Below are 19,186 nucleotides of genomic sequence, written 5' to 3'. Positions count from 1 at the left end.
AGCCTCAGTTTTCTCATCTGTGAGATGGGCCAGGGAGACCCTCCCTCACAGAGCTCCTGGGGGAACAGGCAAGCAGCTGGCACTCAGTAGCACTCAGGGCTCCGGGCTGCCACCTGTTCTCTCCACTTATTAGGAGGTTGGTGAACGTGAAGACCCTATGCCTCCCTTAGTCCCAGTCTTGCTCTGCTTCATCTGCGAGAAGAGCGGTTCCTCCCCACCCAGAGTCACTCACGCCATCCCATGTCCTCCTGAGGCCTTCCTTACCATCACCCCATATCTAGTCCTTCAGCAAATCCTGTCAGCTCCATCTCCCACATATATGCACCATGGCCCTCCATTTCATTGCCACCACCCAGGTCCCTGCCATCCAGTCTCCCTCTTGGGAAAACTGCTCTTCCTCCCTGTCCCACGCAACAGCAAGGGTAAGATTTTTAAAATACAAACAGGATCATGCTCAACACATTTCCGTGGGGCTTCCCAATGCTCTGACCCCCAAGGCCTGTGAGGCCTGGTCCCTGCCGCCTTCTCCACCCTCATCTCACACCTGGCTGCCTCCTGCGCTCTACTTGGCCTCATTTCAGCTATTACTCTGCACAGTCCCTTCGCACTTGCTGTTCCCTCTGCCAAGACAGACTTCTCCCCCACTCCACCCCACCCCCTTTAGTTAACTCTTCTCCTGCCCAGGCTGCTTGTGGTGCTTTTGTTAAACACGTTCCTGGCGTGTTGTGTCTTCCCTTCCAAGCACTGCGCTCAGTCCGCACCGCATCATTCACTGGGTGCCTGCTGGATTACCCTCCGCCCCAGTACACACAACTGTGAGCTCCATTAGCACAGGGAGCAGCGCTGGTTCTGCTTGCTGCAGCGTCCTGGTGCCCACACACAGGGAGAGCTGAATCAATGCTTATTGAGATGAGGGAGTGAGACAAGGCAGGGCCCACATGCCCTGGTTTCCTTGGGGTGGCCCAGTTTTCACCTGTCATTCCAGCATAATAATAATGGTGCCCTGGTTCACTCTCAAGTGTCCCAGTTTGGTGATATATTATATGGTCAACCTAGTTATTGGAAAGGATGGCGGTTCACCCAAGAGCTTCTGCTCTTTCCCAGCTACGATGGTTTCCCATGTTCCCTCTATAAGCCCAGAGCTTTTTCTTCTTGCTCCTGAGATGGTTTTCTTTTTTAAATATTCTCCATGGATTGCCCCCAACCCCCAGAAATACATAAGAATTCTGTCTGTTTGCCCATTTCACTGCAGAACTGTCCTCCTGGAAGGATGCCGTGGTGATCAAATGATGTCACTGCCCTGGAAACAGTTGCCTAGGAGATAAGTGATGTCATTTCCAGGAGATGATTGTCATGGTAACATCTCAGTGGAACTAGGGGGTGGCCAGGAAAGTAAAGAGGGTGGAGGGCGGATGCAGAAGGGACAGATGTGAAGGGCGGAAGGAAAAGGGGGGCAGTGCAGGAAAAAAAGGCCAGGAAGAGGATGAGGACTGTCCCAGAGCAGTTGAAAATGACACAGAATCACAGAATCTCAGAAATGGAAAGGCATCAGAGGCCACAAAAGGCAATGGCCTCCTTTTTAGAGGCTGCTGAGACCAGAACTTGCTCAAGGTCACACCACCAATTTATAGGTGATATCAGAACCAACCCTGAGTCCTCATGACCCTCGGTTTCTTATATGGCTCATCAGTAGGAGACCTGGGTGGGAATATAAAGGATTCCTTTCAGTCATTTCATTTTAAAATTGCTTTGGCCTCAAAACAATTATTTGTGAATTTAACAAATTCTTATTATGAGCTGTGTGCTAGGCCCTCAAGAAGAACCTAAGTGACATTTTCATAGTTATTTTTTATTTTATATTTTTAAGGTTTTATTTATTTTTAGAAAGAGAGGAAGGGAGGGAGGAGAGAGAGAAACATTGATCCATGTGTGAGAGAAACAATCAGTTGCCTCTCACATGCCCCCAACTGGCACCTTGGCCCACAACCTAGGCATGTGTCCTGACTGAGGATTGAACCAGTGACCTTTCGGTTCACAGACCAGCACTCAATCCACTGAGCCACACCAACCAGGGCTATTTTATATTTTTATTGTAACTCCCCCACTAGAGTGTTAGCCCCAGGAGGACAAGTAACTCATCAAGGTATCCCTAGCACCCTGCGCTATGTCTACCATATAGTGTTTGTTGGATGAGTGAAGACAAAGGGGCAAATGACATTGTGCGGTACAGACGCACAGGACAGGAGCCCAGAGAGGGCTTCACAGTAGCTGGCAGGAAGAAGATAGGATTTCATTGATAGGATTTGAGCAGGTGAAGAAAAGAAAGCCATTCCAGGAGGAAGAGTAATGGCTTGAGTCAAAGTGAGAGAGCAGGCTCACAAGTTGGGTCTGGCTAGGGAGAGATTTCAACTGGTGGTGTTTCGGTCCACCTCTTGCGTCATACTGTAGCTGTAGCACCTACAGGTGCCTCCTCTCCTGGTAGAAAGAGCTCCAAGGGTTGGAAGGAAGAGAAGCACTAGGGTCCATGTCCTGGATATGCCTGGGGGTGGGAGTGGGGCAGCAAAAAAGACTGATCTGGCTGAAGAGACAAATGTGCAGAAGGTACATGAGAGAAGTCTGGTCGGTGAGAAAGGATAAGGTCCCAACAAGGAAGACCTAGAATGTCAGGCTTCCAGCCTCTGCATGAAGGCAACATGTTCATGAGAAGAACCAAGGACCTTGGAGACCTGCACAGAGACAGGCTCTGTCACTTCCAGCTGTGTGACCATATGAAAGTCACTTTTCCACTCTGAGCCTCTCGATTAGAGCTACGAACTTCTTCATGGATTGCCAGCTTTTAAGTTGTATGTAAAGCCCCATTTATTACGATGGCTGCTAAGTCACCCACAGAACGCAATCAGCGAATGTTATTTCCCCTCCTCTTCTTTGTATAGTCCCTGCCCTTCAGAATGGCATGGGAGTTTTAAACTTGACAGTGGATTTTCCTTCTCTAGCTCACCCAAACTTTTGAAGCCCCCGTTCTGCTAGGCACCAGAGGGGCCTATGGTCCAGTGGAGAGATGTGCACAGTAACTCAGAATAATAAAAACAATAATGCAAAGATTGGGCCTAAGTCACCTGGCAGGAAGCTTCCAGCCAGATCGGAGGCTTCCTAAGACATAGCACTTCATTAGGTCTTGAAGGATTTGATTTGGATAGCATCTTCTATAGATTGGAGAAAAAAGGACAAGAGACCAGAGAGGCAGAGGGGCTAGCTATTGTTACAACTTTCCTAGGACTCCTTTTCTCCAGTTGAGGATCAAAAAAACACATGGTGTGGTGGAGAGCCTTGAAGTGGAACAGCCCCAGTTTTGACTTAAGTGTTTCCTCTTACTGCTATGTACCTCATACCACCTGATACCTGGTGTTCTCACCTGTTAAAAAAATTATAATTTCTACCTTGCAGAGTTGCTGTGAAGATTCAGGCCACACACCTAAAGTGCCCAGGACATAGTAGGTATTTGAAATAGTTACTTTCATCAGCCTAACAACTGGACAATCTTTAGGTTCCGCCTAGCTGTGAATCAGTGTTTGCGCTTGCCTTATAGTTACAGGTTCCCCTAAGAACTGAGCACCAGCTCTCAGTCTCTGAATGGCAGGCATTCTCTAAGGGTGTATGGGAGGGTGTGGAGGGCCCAACACCTGGAACCACACCTAGCTTATGTTACAGAGCCAAGAGGCACCCCAGGCTCCCCCATCCCAAGTGATTTAAGATAGCCTATTAACCCAGCAATAGCTCCATTTTCAAGAATCCTACCCTATCCTCCAATCCAGGCAAACTTTTGAGCAGGGTTTGAAGAGTTATTTGAAATCTGAAGCAATAGCACCAATAAATTTAAACATCCTTTTCCAAACACAATTCCTTCAACTCCGAAGTGAAAACCTTAGAAGCACTGAGTATCCCCAGAATGGTATGTGTCACATCGCCCTCCCTTTTTTCTTCCAGCTCAATCGCAAGAGCATGGCAGTGAAAAGAAGCATGAACTAAGATTTAGGGGATCTGAATGCTAGTTTAGGTTCTGTTACCAATTTGGCAGTGACTCTGGGAAAAGCCATTTCACGCCTCTGGACTGTTTCCCCTACAGTAACAAGATGACCCCATCTTATTTTATAAATTATCTTGACAAGTTTTATAACATTGAGTATGCAGCACTAGAAGGAACCTTTTGAGATCACACACCTTCCAGGTTTATGCCACATGTAATTCAATAGCTCCCTACTAGGTCCTCTCCAAGAGCCCTGTTTATAACCTACAGGGCTAACTGTAATTATGTGTCCATACTCCCGCCACCCCCACCCCATTCTCAGACCAAAGAGGATGCCTTATACACACTAGGTACTTTGAGTTGAATTACAATTTCTATTCAAAATCCTACACTTAAAAAATGAGGGACCTAAGCCTCAAAGGTTGTGTGGCTTGTCACGGCTGCCTGGAGCACAGGCAGCAAGGCACTGCTAGAGCCCCCAAGGGCAGATGGAATTCTGAATGAGAAGTCTTGGACAGAAGCCAACCTGACTTTCAGGCTGTGTGAATTCCTGAGGTCCACAACCTTTGCTCCTCAGTTTCATCTGTAGGGTGGGCACAAAATCTTTTACAAGATGGTTGTAAAATAAAAATGTGTTTTTCCTAAAACCCTTCCTCTGAAGAACACTTCAGATATAAGAACAGTTTTAATATCTACGTGATATCAAAGACACAAATGTCCTGGCCACATAGTTTGTAGCTTTAAAATACCTGACCTAATTGAAGTGAAACTCAGTAACCATTTTAGCTAGCAATTAGGCCAACTTCAAACAGGTTTCTTAAGGAGTATTTATTAACATGTGGGTCATACCTCTTACTTCAGAATGAGAAAATAGGTTAAACTTCCATGCTTAAAAGTTCTGTGCTCCACCACAATATAAGCTCAAGGACAGAAATTGAGTCATGGCCATTTTCCCCAGTCTGGTACCAAGCTTTAGTCAAGAGCAAGGTATTTAAGACATTTGTGTAACTGAACCAATCCACTTAAAAAGCACGTTCGGCCCTGGCCGAGTAGCTCAGTTGGTTAGTGTCAAACCAATATGCCAAGGTTGTGGGTTTGCTCCCCAGTCAGGTCACATACAAGAATGAACTAATGAATGCATAAATAAGTGGAACAAATCGATGTTTCCTTCTCTCGCTCTCAAAACCAATCAATAAAAAGACAAAAAAAAAAAAAAGAAAAAGAAAAAGAAAAAAGCACGTTTGGTCCTGGGCACCATGCTAAAGGTGATAGAACTCATGAGGGGCTGGAGTCATTACCTGACAGAGTCCAACTGGTGGTGCTGAGCCTCAGGAGAAGCCTTGGGGTGTAGTCAAAAGGGGAGCATGCCTACAGGGTTAGGCCTTTTTCCTTTTTAAACTCAGATGGGGGTTTGATTTTCTATTTTAAGCAATACTCAAAGCTTTCTTAATAATCAGTAATTATTTCAGGGATCCAGGTTGTGCCCCTAATAAACATTACATCTAGTTCAGAAAGAATAAGAAAATTTGAGGACATGCATAAGCTCAGTATCTACCTTGAGTGTTAAATATCAACCAGCATTCCACTAGTGTGGGTCGAACACCCTCCCCTCCCAAGGTAAACACAGACCTGACCTTTCACTGAGGTGCTCGCTATACTGCGGCAGACAGCGTTTTGGTCTGCTTGGCTCCCGTGTAAGCACCAGTTATCAGGAAGTGGGTAAGTGAGGATATGTTGGCTGGGTTCAAGAACACTACTAAAATGTATGAGTCTTAGGTGTATATTAGAAAATGTGTAATGGGATCAGAGGGCAAGAAAACTTATTGTATTAAATATTTTTTACTGCTTTTGAGTATTTGAGGCTCAAACCAGGATTCAAAATGGTGACCTGTTATATAGCTCTTTGAGAGGAGGGGAAATGAAGACCATACACCTAGAGATATCCCCAAAGCAGCATTTATTTACCCACTGAATTCCAAAACATTTAATTTAGAAGTCTGGTATTTCAATAATTACCCATTTTGATTGACATGGGCTAACACACATGGCGCTGTCAGAATATACAAGGACAATAGCCAGTTACAAAAAAAAAAAAAAAAAAAATTCCATGATTCTTAAAACAATATCGCCAAAAAAAAGTTACCAGGTATCAAAACTTTAGATGCATTGCATTGAAAAGGTTTGTGCACATCATAATTTAAAGAGGCAAAAAAAAAACGGCGCCACTGAAACCTCACTTTAACAGTTTATTATAAAGCTGATGGAAAGGAGCAAGTGTTCTCTTTTATCAGCTTCCCTTAACAGTTTTCCATTAGCTGAAGAGAGAGGTGGGAGGGGTGAATTCATTTTTGCATGCACAAGATGTACTGCTTATTAACAAAAACACTATTAGCTCATTTTAAATGGATCATTTAAATATCATTATAGCCTGTTTTGGCTAATTCTCCTTTCTAAACTTCCCCATTGCTTTAGCCTGGACTTCACAACTATCAAGAGGCATAGTAAAATGCCTCATTCAGAACGCACTTGTCTGCACAATTCAAAAAGAAAGCCCCTGTGGGCTCAAAGCAACCATCAATCCAGCAACGCCCATGATGATTTATCTGAAACTGCTTCCCAGGGGGCAGGGGAGCAGATCTGAGTAGCTGTGCTGCCAATACAGATAGGTTTAGCACTAGATATTTAGTGATTGTGGCAAGGAAGAATCGGTGATGATGGGGGTAGTGGGTGAAGGAAGGGCCAGGGACCCTAAGGCTTTTCAGTTGCCTTCGCCTGCTTCTTCATCCTGCTGGTCGCTTGTCCAGAGGGTGAGGTTGTCTCGCAGCAACTGCATGATGAGTGTGGAGTCCTTATAGGAATCCTCGTTAAGTGTGTCCAGCTCGGCTATGGCATCATCGAAGGCTTGTTTGGCTAAGAGGCAGGCCTGCTCCGGTGCATTCTGGATCTCGTAGTAGAACACGGAGAAGTTGAGGGCCAGGCCCAGCCGGATGGGGTGCGTTGGCTGCATGTGCTCTTTGCTGATTTCAAAGGCTTCCTTGTAGGCTGCCTCAGAAGCTTCAACCACACTGTTTTTCTTCTCCCCAGAAGCCACCTCTGCCAAGTAACGATAGTAATCGCCTTTCATTTTCAGGTAAAACACCTTGCTCTCATACTGGAAATCATTGCAGTTCTTGATGAGAAACTTGTCAAGCAGAGCCAGGACATCATTGCACACTGTTTCCAGCTCCTTTTCAATCTTCTCCCGGTAAGCTTTGACTTTCTCCAACTTCTTTTCATTTCCATCAGCCATGGTTTTCTGCTCAATGCTGCTGATGACCCTCCAGGAAGATCGCCTGGCACCAACCACATTCTTGTAGGCCACAGAGAGGAGGTTTCGATCTTCATTGGAGAGAGGTTCATTGAGCTCTGTCACCTAGAAAATGCCAAAGATAAACACTGAGATCCAAGTCTGAAAATTTTGGAAAGGAATCTTCCTCTCAACTCAATTAACAATCCTTCTCAAAAACAAGGTTATGAGACAAGCCACTCCGGAGAAAAACCAATCAGACATAGATAATATCTAAAGGGAAGACTGTAGTCTAACTGAAGAAATAAATACTTGAAACTCAAAATATTAAATGATAAGGCCAATTCATAATCAATTCATAATTCAGGCCTTGTAAGATGTTGCCTTCACCTTGGCAGCGGTACAGTAGGGATAAAGATGATCATGGAAGGGTTGTGAGGTCATGGTACATGATGGTGGGTGAAAAAACCCCAAAGGTTCAGCTATTCTGCAAAAGATATTCTCAAAAACATGATCATGCGATTCCTTTCTCAAATGTTCAAAAATTAGAAGTCTGTTCCAGATTCTACATCCAGCTTCTTATTCTAAAAAGAACCAATGAAACCTCCCTCAAATACATATTAATAGTTAAGAGCTTCACAGATGAGATCGATGTTCACCCAGATCTAGTGGCCAGTTTCAGCCTATGGTGGTTACACATGGAATCCCACTGGTACATCCAACCCTCCCCAGACTCTGCCGAAAGGAAGTATAGCTACTCAGCAGCGAGCTTTACTCTGACCTACCTGACAGGAAACCCTGACTGGCCATCAAGGGTGAAAGCACCAATTATTTTCACTGGAAATGTTAAATGCCACAAGCTATAACTTCCACTACTTAGTTTTCCATGATGCCACCTCCAAGTGAGCCAGTTATGTCACTGGTAGAAAGAACACTGGACTTTATTGTTGTTAACCCCTAGGACCTAGTTATATGACCTTATTTGGGGAATAGGGCCTTTGCAGATTAATCAGTTAAGATGAAGTCATACTGTATTAGGGTGGATCCTACATCCATTGACTGGTGTCCTTATAAGGAAAAGGAGATTTGTAGACACACAAACACATAGAGAGAACACCTTGTGACGACAGAGGCCGAGATTGGAGTGATGTGTCTACAAGCCACGGAACACCAAGGATTATCAGAAGCCACAAGAAGCTAGGACAGAGGCAAGGAAGGATTCTTCCCGAAAGCCTTCAGAGGGAGCACAGTGCTGCCAACGCCTTGATTTGTGAGTTTTCGCCTTGCAAATTGTGACAAAACAAATTTCTGTTGTTTTAAGCCACCCAATTTGTGGTACTTTGGGGGGAAGCCCTAGGAAACTAATACAGACTTGGAATCAGAAAACCTTAGTCTGGGCCCCAGCAAAGCCACTAACTTTCTAAATTCGTCTGTATGTTCTATAAAGTAGGGAGATTCCTTAATTACATGACCTACTTGTAAAGAGAAGCACTTGGGAAGCCATAAAACACTCAACAAAAAAAGGTATTACTATAAATCAAACCGAGTAAGGACAGAACCTCCTCCAGTGGAGGGAAAAAGCCAAGTTCATTGGAGAAAGTTATTAACAGTATATTAAGAACAGACATGCTTAACATGGATTGAGAAGACTAAGCAGCTGAGAACCAGAAATTTTAAAAACAAAAATCTTTGATAGGTTTATTTGAAAACTTAGTAGCTCAAGAAAATAAGCAATAAATGTAACCATTTTGAATAAAATTAGGAAACTTGTACCAAGTTCTTAAAAAGTGAAAACAAGCAATTGCCTACCACCACCCAACTCCCCAACAAAGCCGAAGCAAAATGAAAATGCCAGCTCCCCCTTCCCATGTATCCACTGCCCTACCCCCGACCCCCTATTCTTTCACCACAAATCTTTAGCCTAGTATTCTCTACTCTTCTGCCTGCTCTATCAATCCAGCCCCGCTTCTTTCTTCACTGTGGTCTTTGCCTACAAGCTGCCCCCTCCCCATTCCCCAGCATGGCTGCCTGGAAGCCAGGATCCTCAATCCTCCTCACACAGACAGAAGTGGTCTCTCATCTCTCCGGTCTCTGTGATCTGCCAATCTTCTCTCTACTAATCCACAATCCACGCTCCCTTCAAATCCAGATGAAGACCTGCAACCCCACTAGTTTTCTTCTCCAGTGAGTGCCTTTAAACACTCATTTGTTTACTGGAAATACAGTCTTTGTAGATATTTGTTTGATCACTTGGGTCTTTTTAAGGAAGAAATCTTTATACATCAAAATTCTAGCTCTAATACTCTGACAAGTCTCAGAATGCTTGAATCCTCTAGAATCTTTTCTAGGGCAACAGTCAATAAAACAAAATATGAAGCAAGAAAAGAATTTGGAGAGCCTCTTAGATCTCATAGTAAGTAAATGTAACAGAAACCACTTGACATTAAAATGCAAATTAGTCCTGACTGGTGTGGTTCAGTGGGTTGGGCATCATCCTGTGAAACAAAGGGTCACCGGTTCAATTCCGGGTTCCAGCACATGCCTGGGTTGCAGGCCAGTCCCGGTTGGGGGTGTGTGAGGGACAACCAATTGATGTTTTTCTCTCACATCAATATTTCTCTCCCTCTTTTTCTCCCTCCCTTCCCATTTTTCTACAAATAAGTAAATATTAATGCAAATGTATCCATAAGGAGTCACTATATACTTCATTCACCCTGTGACTAAGAAAGCTGCTTGTGTTAGACTGTTTCAAAGATACTCAAAGGTAATTCTCCAGAGCACATAATTAAAACTAATATATTTATAATCACATAGGGTATTTGTACCAGAGGCATTATTATTAAAAACAAAAATCACTGAGACATCTGGAGTTTAGCCTGAGCTGTGTGACCTTGAATAAATGACCCTTTCATTAAAGTAAAATAAGGTGGCCCTGGCCAGGTGGCTCAGTCGTTTGGAGCATCATCCCATACACTAAAAGGTTATAGGTTTGATTCCCAGTCAGGGCACATACCTAGGTCATGGGTTCAATCCCCAGTCAGGGCACATACAGGAGGCATCCGATGGATGTTTCTCTCTTCCGTCGATTTCTCTCTATATATATCTATCAATCTGTCTATCTTCCCCCACCTCCCGCAACAAAACAAAAAAATCAATAAACATATCCTTGGGTAAGGCTTTAAAAATTATGAAAAAGAAAAGATAAAATAAGTAGATCAGCCCAACCTCCGAGGACTTCTTCAGCTCCATTTTTCCTGAGCAACAATAAAAGGTATGGTTAAGGCATGAGGCTGACACTATTAACGTAAATGAAATATATCTGTGGTTTCAAGAATTCACGAAAATTCCTTTTCTCCATCAGGAATAAACTGCCAAAAAAGGCTACTGGGCAATACTTACAATGACACCTCCACAAGAAAAATAATTTACTAGGAGTATTCATGTTTATAGAACAATCCTCTGGTTGCCTGCCAGTCTGAATGAATCACTATCAGCATCAGCTGAGGGTGACTAACATCACTAAGCAAGCATTGTTCTTAGAACTTCAGCCAGGGCCTAACTAACTGGATATGTTTAAATATAGTATTTTTTAGTACTGCTGGGTTACAATTCAATTAACAAAGGGAAACTTATGGAATGAAGATAGTTTTATTACTTGATCAAATGACTAAAGAAAACTGGATTGGAAAAGTATAGGTCAAAGGGAAATCAGATGGCCCATTAAAACAGATTCATAGCCAACGTTCACCGGTGATACTTATTGTGAATAACCTTCATTAATATTAGCCCCAGTTCCCAACACTTCAAATTCCAAAATACTGGAGCAGGAGATCTAAAGAAAAGTTTGCTCCCACACTAAGAGAAGCAGACACTGGGAGGCAATGCAGCACAATGGAAAGAAAGGAAAGCCCTACCTACCAGTCTCAACCACACACACTAAAAACCAACAATATGATCATCTAGGGATTCTATGGAGATGATTTACTGCATCTCTAAAATCATAAGATTCCAAATGGTTTCTAATTAGGAACATGAAGACAAGACAAAGAATTTTGAAGATAGAAGTGACCTAGACAATGGTTCTCAACCTTCTTTCCACTCTTAATGCCGGAGTTTCAACACACTCACTTCTGCTGCACATTAGCCCTCCTGCAGCCAGCCACTCAGAGCACTGAAGTCTTCACGTGGCAACTCCATCTGTAAGGCGCTCCCCCACCTCTGCTCAGAGCCTCTGCCCTCTCCTGCCCATCTCCCCACCTCATTTAATCCTGTTTACACTCTTTATGAAAACCTTAAATTGACAGATCCTTCCCACTTATAAATGCCCTCCTCTCCATTTCCTTTAAGGATTGGACTCCCTATCAGCCATGCAACTGGTATCCTTACCACAGGCTTGGGCTAAACTCCCAACCCTGGGGCACTCGCTTCAACACTACACAGCGTTACTAAAAGTCACGAATAACCTGGTCTACTATGAATTCATTTATCTTCCTATGACATTACTGCTTACTCAGAAATCCCTAGGGGCCTCCTCCCACTAACTCACAAGGCAGTAAACTATGCATTTGTGAGTAAAAATAGATTCACTGCCAAAAATAGCACAGGGACTATTTGGAAAAACTTAGAAGTTCTTATTCTGGGGAACATCCAGCCTCAAAAGCAATACTGAGCAAACAAAAACGCCACCCCCAAATGGCCAGGCCAGTTAGGGTTGTTACTTCTCCTGAACAGCACTCCCATCCTTCACAGCCACACCACACACAATACTATCCCATCTTTTAGTTACCCACACCCACCCACTACCAACAAGCTTGCTTCTGATATTAGACTTTTATAACGAAATAAAATGATTTTCATAAACAGTTAGGTAAACAATCACAAAATCTTTAAGCTTCTTAGGCAGAATCATACATGGTTTTTTGGTGGTTGTTGTTTTAAAGGAGCTCAAGGGATAAAAGCTCTTTTGGTTGACTCTTTCCCAAGTCAACGCCCTGAAGGTGAGGGTTCTGCCTGGTCCCAAGCTGGTGAATCACCATAAGTCACCACCTGCCTAGGCCTGGGAAGACCACGCCCTGTCCTCACAAGGGTGAGGCTGCAGGTCTTCAAGACCACCAGAGGCTCAACTGCATGCTCAGAGCAGACAAGTCCAGGTAATTAACATCCACTCCAAGCTTAGTATGAATCAGAACAGCTACCCCTATTCCCCTGTACCCGAGAGACTACCTGTGTCTTGCTCTTCACATAACTGGACACTTTCATAGGCACTGACAGGAGTTAAGTACAAGCCCATCTGAATGGCATTACTGCATGCTATTGTCGGTGGAGGTACCAGGACTGAAGGCTCTGTAAGCTGCGCCAGGTTCTGATCACAGAGAAGTGGCAATACCCACCACCAGAGGGGAATGCCATGGCAGCGAGGAGGGGGCAGAAAACAGGTGGCCTCAACTTGGATACTAGCAATTTCACCAACCTAAAGACTGAAATTTGGGGGATCTATGGGCTAAGCAGAGGCAGAGTTAACGGCGGGCGCAAGGGGCGCATGCCCTGGGCCCCCACTTCTGAAGGGGCCCCAAGTTTACAACTTGTACATAATTTAAATTGCACATATGACACCAAACTTGGTGTCGTTAGAAAAAAGTGTAAAGTTGGGGTTTTGTGGGGCCCAGGGCATGCACCCAGTGCGCCCACCATTAAATCCGCCTCTGGTTAAGGCAATATAGAAAAACAACTGGTGCCAAGGATATCAAACAGTTTCTTAAAATACACAAGTATAATAATTTAACATAGTCCTGTACTTAATTCATAGCAGGAACTCAAAGTCCATTAACAATTTGCTTAAGCTAAAAAAAAAAATTTTTTTTAAATCCGAGAAGGGGAGTAAAGGGGGGAAAAATGGAACTATTGTAACAATATAATCAATAAAATATACTTTAAAAAAATCCTTAGAAAAAAATTTTTAATCCTGGTCTTTAAGAGATGAGCAAATTGCAGATGTGTGATTTTGCCTTTTATGCTCCTCTGCTGCAGCTAAGATCTGAAAGTAGAAGATTCTGTTTTTAGTCAAACTTGGCAAAAAATAACTCACATATAATAGATGAACTTATGTGTTCAGTAAGAGCACTCATGTAAAAGGCTTGGAGTTTCATCACCGATGATGACGAACACTAATAGGGATACTAGAAATATTGTCCCTCAGCCTCATGGGGCACCATCATAAGATGGTTAAAGTGAGAGCTCTAATTTTAAGAGTTCAAATTCTGGACTTATAACATGACCATGACAAAATTAAACTCTAAATTTCATTTGTAAAATAAGAGTTAATAACAGTATCCACCCAGAGTGATTATAAAGATTAAATGAGAATGTACACATGAAATAACAGCTACTATTTATTGAGTGTCTAGTAAGTCAAACAATAAACAACTTTTACAAACTTGATGAATTGTTAACATGGAAAACACATTCAAACCGTATTTCTGGGAAACTGTAGTCTACCACTAATATAGAATGCTACACCAAAAGGAGAAAACACATTTTTGGTTTCTTTAAGGCAGTAGTGGGTTCCTTGACTATGGAGCTCTTCTGGGGATAATTCAGGAACCCCAAACAGGAGCAGTGAACTGTTCACCATCTTAAGTGCCTTTTAATTCAGGCTATTGCAAAAATCCAGAGCCTTCTTTCTTCCTCAGACAACAGATGACAAAGCAATAATTACATTTCAAATGACTGGTTAGTGGGAAACTAGACTCACTTGTGTGTGTGTGTATCTATTTGTTTCAAACTGTAATACCAATGTGGCTTCACGGTTTCACACTAACCGCAATTTTGGTACGCCTCAAAATCATCTTTCATTTTACATCCTGCAACACGGGCTATGTCTCACTCAGGGCCACTCGGCCACGCTCTCTGTTACACACCACCTGCTCATTTCCCCACTCCCCATAATCTCACAGCTGTCGGAATAAGAGCCCTTTGCCACTGGCTGGGCCAAGTGCCTCTTCCTCTCTGACTCCTATTTCCTTAAACTGCAGCTTTGTTTCCTGCACTTAAGATTTCTATAAATATTCAAATCCTTCATACATATTTCTGCCCATCCTTTGTCAGTGCTGATAAAGGCCTGGGGTTCTACAATCTTTCAATGTTTCTCCCCACTATTATACTCTATGTAAGCTACCAGGTATGAGATGAGGAGAGCTTGAAGGCACTCCTTTGTTTCACCTCAGAAACATTTCTTGCCTCTTCAAATTATGGAGTGAGGCAGGGAACTGCAGTTCTCAATTGATGTGAAACAACGCCATTGATCCCAATACGCATGATTTTTCTTACAGCTTAGCGACACCATCCTCCAGGTGACATTGGTATAGCTTAAAAGAAAACACCCATCATTACAAGAAAGCAGTATTATTAGGTGACCATTTAAATTATAAAGGAAAAAGAAAACGTTAGGAAAATGAAGGCTGAAAATCAAACTGATAGTAACACTATTACTAGTTTTATACTGCAGAGGACCCAAAGCCAAAGTGTAAGTTTCAAGGTCAATGTCATGGCATCAGAACACCCCCTCACTCAGGTGTGCTGCTCTGTCCTCCTTACAGCAGTCTACTTACCTGCCCTGAAGAAAACCCACATAAACCCAGAGGGTTACTAGAACTCACTCTTTCAAAAAGCTCTTCCTAAGGCTGGTGATGTTAATAAAATGAAGAAGACTATGTCTTCTCCATTAACATTAAGAATTTAACAAACATCAACTTAGGTCTCCCACTGACCCCTGTCAAGTCTTTTCCAATAGATACATTAATTTAGATGACAAAAAAAAAGACATATTGACAAAAAAAATCTTATTTTTCAACAGAAGTTACCTTGAGGAAGTGGTTTATCACAATCCCGAGATGACATGATTAATGCTTGCACTGAATTTTTTATTCTGGATGGCGTATCTAACCCATCAACCATTTCAGATAAAGCTATTAGATCCCAACACATGGAGGGATCCATTAGTTGGCAAATTCCTAGCTTAAAAGCCTCAGAGTAAAACTGGACACAGTAGCTGCAGGAAAGCATTTTTCAAACCTGCATATAAAGAATAGAAAGCCAATTTTTTCTCTCCCCAAGCTATATTTTATTCTGGTTACACCTCTCTGTTCTTCCCTTTAGGTTGCCTCAGGTTTCCTATAGCTCCAGAATATACCTTCAGTCATTTCCCCTTAACCTCAATTCATCTTCTTTCAAGACTCATACCTTCATTCCCCCAAAGGGATCCTAATACTCACAGGGAGAGCGAGGGCCTCACCAAAACGTCCAGAGAAAAGTCACCCTGCCTAATTCCAGTACCGCTCAGTTACTGGGGAGAAGAGGCTCCCTTAAGTATGACTTGCTGTGTGGACAGAGTGGCTTTATCACAAAGAAATTAAAGCTCAGGGCCTCTTCCAAGGAAATGAGTTCACACAGCCAGTCCTGTTTCTGAAAACTTCTGGAATTAATGTATTTTACAGTTTTTTCTTAAAGAGGGCCTCCAGAGGTGCATAGACTTCAGCTCAAAACCTAGATCATCCCTGGTTTGGATGAGAAGCACCAATCTGATCCATGACATCATGCCATGTTACCACTGAATCAACAAATGGGCTGTAGTGGCGGTTTCCAAACACACTTTGTTCAGGTGAGTAAGGACACCACAGGAAACACAACTCTTCAAACATGTTTCTTGCCTGGCTAATCCTAAATACTGACTGCAACAACATACTTCGTGTGATATTAGTATCAAAAGCCTTAAAATAAGCTTTTCAAATAATTCTGAAATTTTACAGAACCTCTGGATTTGCCGTTTTCCCTAAGAAATTGCCTTACAAGGCCAGGAAAAGGACAAATGAGTTATGACCCAGCGAAGTAATTCTAAAACTTAAGCCCATTAAAATTTGCCATGAGAAATGGTTAAAGTGCAGATTTCGCGGGTCCCACCCGCAGTTTCAGAATCTTTAAGTCTAAGGTGGGGCCCAGACGGATGCTCCCTGGTCTCAGGAGGTTGTACACGGGATGAACACAGTAGGTTGGTGGCCGCAGTTGTAGCTCGACCACTGTGTGACCTTGAGGCAGAGAGAAGTAACGTGCGTTTCGAGAAAATGTAAAATAAGGTTAAGAGACAGGGACAGTAACAGTAACCGGAACTCTGAGACAGGCAGGTGGTGTCTACTCCAAGGCATTTGCTAGGGTGTGGCCGGCCCCGACTCCTTCACCGGAAATCAGGCTGCAGATCTATCTGTGAGGGTCCCGGGAACGCAAAGGCGCACTTGCTCGTATCCCTTAGGAGTCACACCTCATTTTAATCTCCAAGCAGATGGGTGCAGCACCGAACCTAAAAGTGGGGCCCCAGGCCCGCCGCCCTCCCGCCCGCATCCACGCCTAGACTGCAGGATGGGGGTCTTCATACACACAACCAGACCTCCGGGCGTGGGAAATTGAGACGAGCGTGATTCCGGCGAGCAGAGCAAAACACACCGGAATTACACGCTTCAGGTAGTGGCAGCAAAAGCCAGAAGAGGCAGGGCGCCACAAACTAGGTGATTCTTTATTACAAGTTAGGGTATGGAAGAAGCAGACAAGAGGTGAGTGAGCCCCAGGCCTGGAAGAACGCTCTAGAAGGAGGAATGTGTCTGCCTCACGTTTCCTCGGGCACCCCTCCCCCCACACAGGGCTCCGAGCTAGGATGCGGCGACCCTCGCCCGCCCGCAGGGGGACACCGACACCCATCCGTCCTAGCAAGGCTGCGTGCGCGACCCCGAGCGGATCCCTCCCTGGAGACCCCACCCGGGTCCGGCCGCAGGAAGTGGCGGGGCGGGCGCGGGAAGCACGGGCTACAGGCGGGCGGCCGCGCCCAGCGGGGTCGCCGCGGGCCCAAAGAGAGACGCCATCCGGCCGCCCATCCCTTCCCCACGCCGGGACCCCGGCCGGCCGCCCGGTGCCCTCACCGCCTTCATGGCGGAGGCCATGTCGTCGTAGCGCTCCGCCTGCTCGGCGAGCCGCGCCCGCTGCAGCAGCTGCTCCCGATCCCCCATGTCGCTCGTGGCTGGGCCTCGCCTCACGCCCTGCACCGCTCGCTCGCTTGGTCGCCCGCCGATCCGCTCCCCTGTCGCCGAGGAGGCTGCCGCCGCGCACGCGCACTGGCTCGCCGGCTGGCCCGAGGCTCAGGCTGCAGACAGCGCCGCCGCTCGCGCCCTCTCGCTGGCTCGCCCCGCGCACAGTGGCTCGCGCCGCGGACACCGCCGAGGGAGGAGAGGCGACCGCGACGCGGGGGGGCGGAAATAGGAGAATTGGAGAACGCCTGCGCAGTGGGAGCGGCCGAGCACAGCGGCGGGGAGCTGCGGGAGTGGGAGGGGGGAAGGGCGGGCGGGCCCTAACGGTCTATTTCAAGGTGACGTCACCTACTATAAATAGCTGCCGCTGGGGCCCCGCCCCAGAGCTGCGCAGGCGCCCTTCAGGTGCTGCATTTTACCACCGCAAAGGTGGAGGTAGAAGGGAACGTGCGGTGGGGACTGCGGGCTAGAGGAAGGGGTACGGTGATGGCAACGGAGCAGGCAGCGCTTTGGCGCAACTCCACCCAGAAAAGCCCCTCTGAATGCAGGTTAGAGGTCTGGCTTGAGAAGGGCCCGAAAAGCAAATAAACCTAGTGCTTGGGGAATCCGGGAGGCCAAGTGCCCCGAGGGGCGGGTCGAGCCCGCCCTGCAGTCTCTGCGCCCAGCGTGGCTGATGGGCTCCGCTGGGCCACACCCTGCACTGCCCCACCCTGATAAGTGGCTGGGCACACTGCCTTCCTTGAAAAGAGGGACACACCTACTGGGAGCCAGCCCAGTGCTATAACTTTACAGGGATAATCCTCTGTCATCCTCTCAACCCACCCCGCAGGTGGGCACAGCTGGGCTCTCCGTTTTTTCAGAGCCAGGTTAGTGACTTGCTTAAGGTTACACAGCCTTTAAGTGATGGGACTAGGATCTGCGTTCAAACCTAGGATCGACTTCCTCCGGTGGCAAAGAGAGGGGTGGATGCTGGCTGGTCACTAAGCTGTCCCAGGCCTGGCGTTCCGTGCTGAGGGTACCTCGTGCCAGGTCCTGGGCTGGGCTCCAGACAAGCTAGGAAAATCCCAATGACTAAAACAGGCCCTAACTTAAGCACAAAGTGCCAAGGACAACACAGGACAAGGGGCCTTAGGCTCAGAATTTTACTGAGCACCTACTGCATGCTCAGCACTGGGGGAAGGAGTAGCTATAGAATAAGTAAGACACAGCCCTGCCTCAGAAGCTATCTAAATACACAAGAGCACAGGTAAGCTGGACCTTGACGGAGCTGACAGGGGGCAGGTATTAGGGATTGAGGTTCAGGAGGGGCAGAATCTTTCCAGGGAGAAGGGAAACAGTGGTGAGAAGAAAGGCCTGGCAGTGGGAATTGAGGTTGGGTAAAACAAGATTATGGAGTGTTTTAAATGACAGGCTGGAGATGTGAGGCATTGTCCTTAGGTAATGGGAAACCACCAGAGGTGTGGAAATCATATTTCAGGCCAGGAATCTTGCTCTGGAAAATAAGCTGTGTGAGAAGGGAGAAGGGAGTAACTGGAGAGTGGGTCCTTTCTGGATCTTAGTTTTACCACCTGGAAACTGGACTTGAAAGACCGTTAAAAAGCACTGTAGAACAGAAATCTTGGAATGTCAAAGCTGGAGGGGAAGTTAAAAATCACCACTCTCTGACCCTTTATTCTGCATAAAAGGAAACTGAGATCTGAGAGGGAGGAGAGGGTGGCCCAAGTTTGCACAGTGAATGAGCAGAGCTGAGGCCTTCACCCCAGGTCTCCTGCCTCCCGGGTCTTCTCCTTGCTGTGATGCAAAAATGAG

General features: G+C 45.5%; 1 protein-coding gene across 1 annotated transcript; it reads right to left on the bottom strand.

Moving 5' to 3' along the window:
* Positions 1-5,964: 5,964 nt before the first annotated feature.
* Positions 5,965-17,620, bottom strand: YWHAH (tyrosine 3-monooxygenase/tryptophan 5-monooxygenase activation protein eta). Its single transcript, XM_090257944.1, has 2 exons — positions 17,273-17,620; positions 5,965-7,436 (listed from the first exon to the last, which is right to left on the bottom strand). Exons 1-2 carry the CDS (start codon positions 17,357-17,359, stop codon positions 6,783-6,785), a joined length of 741 nt encoding a protein of 246 aa, XP_090114070.1. The 5' UTR covers positions 17,360-17,620; the 3' UTR covers positions 5,965-6,782.
* Between the last annotated feature and the right edge of the window lie 1,566 nt (positions 17,621-19,186).

Source organism: Furipterus horrens, unplaced genomic scaffold (genome assembly GCF_987537825.1).
Source record: "Furipterus horrens unplaced genomic scaffold, mFurHor1.1.pri manual_scaffold_11, whole genome shotgun sequence".
Lineage (NCBI taxonomy): Eukaryota > Metazoa > Chordata > Mammalia > Chiroptera > Furipteridae > Furipterus > Furipterus horrens.
Note: the sequence above shows the minus strand (reverse complement) of the source record. Positions and strands in the feature narration are given on the sequence as shown.

Coding starts and splice junctions, on each gene's coding strand:
- YWHAH (XM_090257944.1), bottom strand. CDS start 17,359: ATGGGGGATCGGGAGCAGCTGCTGCAGCGGGCGCGGCTCGCCGAGCAG. Junction 7,437..17,272: donor TGGCCTCCGCCATGAAGGCG/GTGAGGGCACCG, acceptor GGCATTTTCTAG/GTGACAGAGCTCAATGAACC.